General features: G+C 30.6%; 1 protein-coding gene across 1 annotated transcript; it reads right to left on the minus strand.

Moving 5' to 3' along the window:
* Positions 1-319: 319 nt before the first annotated feature.
* LOC119688561 lies at positions 320-1345 on the minus strand. Its single transcript, XM_038103234.1, has one exon. It carries the CDS (start codon positions 1343-1345, stop codon positions 320-322), a length of 1026 nt encoding a protein of 341 aa, XP_037959162.1.
* Between the last annotated feature and the right edge of the window lie 6571 nt (positions 1346-7916).

Consider the following 7916-nt stretch of genomic DNA (forward strand, 5'->3'; position numbering starts at 1 on the left):
AACATTGGAGGTTCACATTTTTTATTGAACCGCTTGCACGCATTAATTTAAGAGTTATGATTATTTTACGTACATATTTTGCGGGGTTTGTTTTCTCTTTTATTTTTATACTAGGTGACCCCGCGAACTTCGTACCGCGTAACAGTCAATAAATGTTATATTAAATTATAGGTAAACTAAATTTAGAAATTTATTAAAGTAATAAAATGAATACAAAAAATTTATTGTATTCAATAGTTTATTAGGATATTGATATATAATTAATTACTTTAATAGTCTGTCAGCAAGAACCTATGGGTTGCACTCCGATTGATTCTCTTCAATAAAGATCCTTGTGATATACGATATTTTTTGTTTTTTTATCGGGCGCAAGAACAAATAAAGCAGATGGTTTACCTACACGTGAACATGCCACGTACAATTGACCATGAGAAAAACATGCATTTTCTAGATTCAGACCACAAACACTAAAGGATTGGCCTTGTGATTTATTTGTAGTCATAGCGAATGCAAGCCGAATAGGAAATTGAATTCGTTTAAACTCAAAGGGCATATCGATTGAGATCATTGGAATCCTCGGAATGAGAACTTCATCACTTTTGAATTTTCCTTTGAGTATCATTGCGTGAATCACATTGGCCATCAGTTTTGTTATCACTAAACGCGTTCCATTGCATAGTTTTGGTTGGTTTAGATTTCGAAGCATAATGCCTACCGAACCAATCTTTAATTGTAAATTGTGCGGTGGTAAGCCAGGCACATCCAAGGAGTTCAAAAATTCAGTTGGATAGTTGGTAACTTCTTCTTCGTTTGTTACATAGTCAATAGATTTGAATGTATGCAGAGTACCAACGATTTGATTTTGAATTACAAAGTTTAAGTCATTCACATCTTTGTTCTTAGCTGCCAAAATTGCTCGCTCACTCAACCATTTTTTGTTTTTATGATTATCAATGATCGGAAATACTTCATTGATGAGTTCGTCTTTTGATGAAACGAAATTGCAAAAATTTGAAGGAAATGCAATTAATCCGCTCGATTCTTCAACATCCACACGGCCATTACCGATTAACAGCAATTGCTTGGAGAACTCTTCAGCAGATGTATCGTTGACCAATGTAACTCTCATGTTTGTTACCAGCTGAAGTTTCTTCACATAGCACCAAAGATTTGATGATTTAAGGCAAGCATTTATTTCGTCGGCAGCAGTCGATTTTGGAATGACTGGGAGTGTTTGGCGAAAATCGCCAGACAGTAAAATCATTGCGCCTACAAAACATCTCGAGTCATTGCGATGATCTTTCAATGTTCTGTCAAGTGCTTCTAATGCGCGTTTGTGCGCCATTGTGCATTCGTCCCAGATGATGATTTTAGATGCTACTAAAACTTTAGCCATTGCAGAATGCTTCGCAATATTACATATCGGTTGCTCGGTAGTTTGAAGGTTTAACGGCAATTTTAACGCTGAATGAGCCGTACGGCATCCTTCTAACAATGTAGCCGCTATTCCAGAAGAAGCAACTGCTACCGCAATGTCGGAATATCGCACGAACAGTGGCCAAAATTAATGACATGAGGAATGTTTTACCAGTTCCACCGGGGGCGTCCAGGAAAAAAAGCCACCATTTTCTTCATCAATCGCTTTCATTAATGTTAAACTTCCTTCTGTTGCGGATTCAATAGAGGTACATTAGTTTGAACTGATTGGTCTAATTCATGTCGATCATATTCACGTTCACGTTCCAATTCTCGATTAAATGCGTTACTTATTCCACGATCAGGAGCTGGCATTCCTAATCTGACTAACAAACTACCGCAGGTATGGTAACATATGTCTTCGATCAAGAGCAAAGCCTGATTATGCATTTCATCATTCTCCTCAAGATCGGGATTTCTTGAACTGACACGAATTCTATGTAAAATGTCTTCTGACATGTTATCCTTATATTTGTTCCACAGGTCACGTGGATTCGATGGTATATTGATAACAATATTTATTTATTATTTTTGAATTTATTATATTTGAAATTTCAAATATTTGAAATATTTGAAAAAAAAATTTAAAAAGAAATCAATATCACTCAAACTTTCGAACTGTCAACAGTTTGAAACAGCATTTACAAATTTATTATTTTTGCTAAAATTAGTGGATTTTTCCAATATTTTATAATGTATTCTGCTATTCGGAGCGGAGACGATTCCAACAAATCAAAGATAATTAAAATCGGTTCAGCCGTTCTTGAGTTATGAGTGGTGTAACTAACACGACTTTCTTTTATGTATATAGATTTGTTTGTATGTTTTGTGTTTATTCAATATTGAACATAGTCCCAATATGAATGTTATTTGATTTGCATGCTTTGTAAGCAGCGCGGTGCAGTTTTTATTCTGAACCTTAGTATATTTTAAGACAAATGTGTTTTCTCTTTTATTAATTATAAGTAATGTTGGGTGTAACTAACATATGTATGTGTGATTTTGTTTGTCCTGTACGTTTTGTGTTTATGTTAATCTGTTTGGTAAAGCTATTATAAAAAATGTTAAGTAGCAAAAGAGCGAGATTATTTACCCAATAAAAAAAAAGACCTAAAAGGAAACTTTGTTAAGGTGTTCAGTGAACACTTTGAACCATTAGACGCCTCACCTCTGCCAATAATAATTTGGTTGAATTAAAAAAATTTAGATTTTAAAAGATTAATAGAAAATTTTTTTTTAAGAAATACGAATCACGTGCTTTCTGCGAAGACCAGAGACTTATTTTGTTAAAAGATTCATATCGTTAAATGACTTTGAACTAATAAAAATAGTGAAAGTTAAAGTGAAGAATACTAAGATTATCGTGGATATCATGGAGAAGTAATGAATTACCAATTGGATAAAGCATTTTTTATGAAATGTTGTACATTAATACTCGTACATACTCTGTACACTAATAAAGCATTTTTATACTTTTTAAATTATATATATTAAGAATAGCGCTGCTTGAAAGCTTTTAATATCCTTTTAAATACATTAAAATTTGTTTTTCTTTTTAATTATTACTTGATATTTATGTCTTCGCAAATTTAACATCAATGTAGTTAAAATAATTGCCTATCTGCAAATTATTCTTTATTACATAAATAATCATTTATTTTTTTACAGATTTATTTTTGTTTTATTTATTTTGTTTTTGATAATCACAACAATATTTCATTCCAATGAAAATTGTCATACTTCTTTCAGTTTATTTCGGAAGGTTCGGTTTCGGAAAGATCGGTTTCGGAAGACTGTCAAAAGTGTCTTTTACAAAAATAACTGAATAACTAGTTGCGCATCTGATCAGGATCTAATACATGAAAACGTAATTTATTGGTTGCCGACTGAAAGCACATAATTGAAACCAACAATTCCACAATCATCCACCCTTCAGCAATGACCAATTTTTATTCGATTGTGTATTGAACATTCAAAGCGCTATCATGAGTATCTTTTGTGTAGTGAGTAATCATATAACTGTCCATTTTGTAATAGCCCGCCATCTATTGATCAATAACTTAAAAATTTGCTCTACTCTTGGTTCTATATTCGAAGTAATATCTTTTCAAATATTTTACCTATCTAGTAAGGGAATACATTCCTTAAAATATACTATATTACATTAAAAATATATTTTTGATATATAAATATATTACAGCAAACTCAATTAAATTTATAATATCGTAGCTAGGACCCTGATAGATAGTGTTCGTTTTCTTATTTAATTTTAAGATTTTATGCAATGCTAATGTTATACTTTTCCTTAATAAAACGCAGCTAACTTGAATACAAATGCTTACATACCGTTGAGTCTTCGTATCTTGTTTTAAATAACTCTCGACAGAATGATTTCAACAAATATTTGGATGATGTCAACGGTATGCCTAGTTTTTTATGTGGTTCGTATGATTACCTAAAGCACATTATCTTTATTCCCGAAAATACAAAGTAGAAAAATGTTCAATCGCGTCTAAATCTCATTTAGAGATGTGTAGCAATCAAAAACCTCCATGAATGTAAATTGGAGTGAACTCAAGAACTTCAAAGCAGCTTGACTGTCTGATAAAATGCATATATTCTTACTAAATATATTATCCATTTCCAGACAAGCGACATTATAACGATTCCCTAATAGCGATCATCGCAGCTTCGACAAAAACGGCAGGCAAATTTGGACTTAGAAGATCCAATCTAACCGTTTAAAATACATACGAAAAAAAAATTAAAACTTCAGATTTAAGCATCAAGAAGAATTTATTTTTATAGATCAGAAAATAATTTTCGTCTGAATGAAGCAATTAACTTCTATAGTGAAAAATTAGCATATTTCCTTTGAAACTATTAAATATATAAATAAATATTAATTAATTTCAGTTGAGTTTTGTTATCTAATGATATAAACTCTGATGATGAGACATAACGACATTTATTTATTGTAATTTAAATTTAACACATATTTTGTCAAAGTAATTTGGCCACATTTTATGATTCTTTTTGAAAACACATTTCGGAAACGATAATTTACAAATAAGATAGTTACATTCTCTGTGGAGATCTTCAGTCTTTTCAGATCTTTTCTTCAGTCTTGTAAAAATTTTTGAAGGCCACATCAAGCTCAAAGCAAGATTGTTGGAATAAACCTGTATTTGCTCGTAGTTTTTCTAGCTATAAATTCATGTTTCATCGGATTGATCTTAAGGTCACGATAAATTGGAACGTTAGTTACATACCATAGAGCGTTCACGTTTTTTTGTTTTTGAAATTAAGGTCCAAGTGTGAGTACAAAGTTTTTTTATATATCATTTTCTTTAAAACTGAAAATAACGCAACATTTATTTATTATTATCGAGGTCATACAAACCAAAATCTATTGCTTAGAGCGTGGCATTACCTTGACATTCTTTAATGTTAAGTTTAGGTGTAATCTAATTTAACTATTAGAGCTAAGCTCAAGAGTCTACAGACAAAACAGCAATTGAGTCTATGATATTACATTCATTCAAAAATTTTGCACAATTCGTTGGAGGTGAACTCACACAGGACTTTCTTTGGCATCGTTGTGCATGCATGTGTGCATGTGTGTTAGTGTGTGTGTGTGTTTTAAGCGAAATTATTTTTATGACGTCACACATTAATTGTCTACGTTCATAAGAATAGTCGTTTTTCTTATACATTTGTTGATTTTCTAAATTATTAACGAAATAAAAGTTATAATTTCTGTACTATTTTTAATTACTTTCCTCATCGCATTTTATGCAACACAATCGCATAATGACTGAGTTGAAAATGTATTTGTTAAAACCTTTTTCTAATTCTTAATTGATTTATCCATGCGAAGCTTTAACCAAACTATTAAAGTCTTTGAACCCTTTTTGAAGCACGCATTGTTTACTCTGAATTTATTTCATTTCTGCAATGCTTCTGAATTATTTTTATATATAATCTATTGCTGCTATTGCTCATCAAGGTACGATTAATTACAACTACAACAACAATTATAACAATAACAACAGCAACAACATAAGCAAGAAATGAAAATGAAATACGAAATTGAACGCCATTTTAAAAATGTTTAATTGCGAGAACCGCGAGAATATTTTCAGTGACACTCTTATTTGGAGATCTCTGCAATCTAAAAATAAAAAAATAAAAAAAAATATATAAAAATAAAAATTTTGTAGAAAAACATTTAAAGAAGAAGGATAAAAATATTGGCACAGAAATAAAAATTTTGGTGCTTAAAAGAATGTTCATGAATAGGAACGTTAAAGTCAAAATGTTGAAATTCAAATGCGGCAATGAAACAAAAATTAGAAATTCAAGTAAAGCGGAAATCGCAGAAACATAAACCAACAAATGAACAGAACAGAACAGAAAAAAGTATGAAACACATCACCACTAATGAGCAATGCACACAGATTCAGCCCACATTTCAGTGCGCCGACGCTGGCTGGATAGAAAATAATTAAGTGAGCGTAAGAGTGAGCGACGGCAGATAAGAGCTAGCTGTGCCCAGCATTGCTAACAGACGTGGAAAATGAATCGAAGTGTAAATTTATTGCGCGCAGACAAGATATTCCAATGCGCCGAAAGAGGTGGAGCCAATCCTTGGAAATAAGAAGAGTACATTCTAATATTTCCAGTTATATTTTTCCGTTGCTACTGTTATGAATATTGCTTGTTCTTTTTTTGTATGAAAATATTCAATGAAAAATGTTAAACAAAAAGTGACAACAAAATCATTTGTACTGAGCTCTTTATATTGGAAAGTTTAAATATATTTATTTCAGCAAATGCAAATACAAACACAAACACAAACACATACACAATCAACATTACAATGGCAATAAAAGCAGTAGCATAAATATTACAACACAAAATTGCACTTAGAACTTTTGAACACATCGCCAAGAATCTTACTCATAGTTTACTCTCAGTTCGCGTATAGTGCAATGCTAGTTTCACTTTACCATCCATACAAATAACCTCAACCTATTGTTATAGATCTCTCCTAAAACTCCCTACTAACCTTAGTACGTAACAACAACTACATATATACGCACACGTTTATGTGTATTTGCACTTCGAATAGCAAAAGTTTTATTGCTGCTATTGCTGCTCGCTGCAGTGTTGCAATATTTTTCTCTAAATTTGTCCTTTAAAAATAATTTTGAGCGCCACCATAATTTGTTGAAGTTGTTGCGTTCTTTAACGGAAGGTGCACATCCACATCCACTCCTCCATTTTGTTTATTTTCTATTTTATATTTTGTATTTTGTGTTTTTAGTTTTTTACTTTTGTTTTTTTTGTTTTTTTGTTTTTTTGTTTTTTTGTTTTTTGTTTTCTTGTTTTTACTTTAGAGTATTTCTTTCCATTTTATTTCACTTAACATTTTTATTTTACTTGCCTGTATTGCTTTGTTGGTTTGTGACTTGCATTGTGTATTTGTAATGGTATGTGTTTCTGTTTACAGGCTTATGTGTGTGCGTGTGTGTGTGTGTGCATATATGTGCTGCTTGTGTATTACTATATCATTTGTGTCACATTAAGATCAATTGGTAAATATTCAAAATGTATAAAATGTGTTGACCAGTGTGGCCCTCTTTGACTGTTGTGCAAAGTCGGTTCGCGCGTTGCACACGGTAACATATTTAATTATCATCGGCATAATCATCATTATCATCATATCAGTTGACTATGTCAATATTACGTATACTTCAAACGCGAAAAATATTTAATGCAAAAAGAAAAAAAACCAGCCCAAGAATTGCGTCCGCCATTGAGGTTATTGAAGTTTATTTAAATAATTTGGGCATAGTTTCTGTCTTGTTTTAGTTTCCGTTTCGAATAGCGCGAAAACCAGTAAAGTACAGTAAAATAAATTCGCCCGACGGCGTTTATCGTTATTGCGTATACGCAATGTTGCACGCTTGCAAACAAAAATAATGACTAACTAAGTAGTATAAAAGTTAAATATAACAAAAATAAAATAAAATAAAATAAAATACATTTGCGATAATATTATAGATTTGTAGAACACAAATCCTTAATTATATTTAAATAAAAATAAATATAAATAAAAATTAAAAATTAGAATAAAAATATTTTTTCTTTTCCACTGAAAACTGTCATTATATATATAATTTAAAAGTTTTAATTATGTTATTTAATAGAATAAATTTTTTTTTAAATAATCAAGTTTTTAAAATTACAAAAATAAAAACAAAATAGTTTTTAAAAATTATTTAGTTTTTAAAAATAAAAACAGTTTTTAAAAAGATTTAAAAAAAACATTTTTAAAAAGCAATTTAGTTTTTAAAATTGTAGATTCCAAAAAATAATTTTTTAAACAATAATTGTGTTTTAAAAATTATAAAAAATGCACAAATTGTTAAATA

Source organism: Teleopsis dalmanni, chromosome X (genome assembly GCF_002237135.1).
Source record: "Teleopsis dalmanni isolate 2A chromosome X, ASM223713v2, whole genome shotgun sequence".
Classification (NCBI taxonomy): domain Eukaryota; kingdom Metazoa; phylum Arthropoda; class Insecta; order Diptera; family Diopsidae; genus Teleopsis; species Teleopsis dalmanni.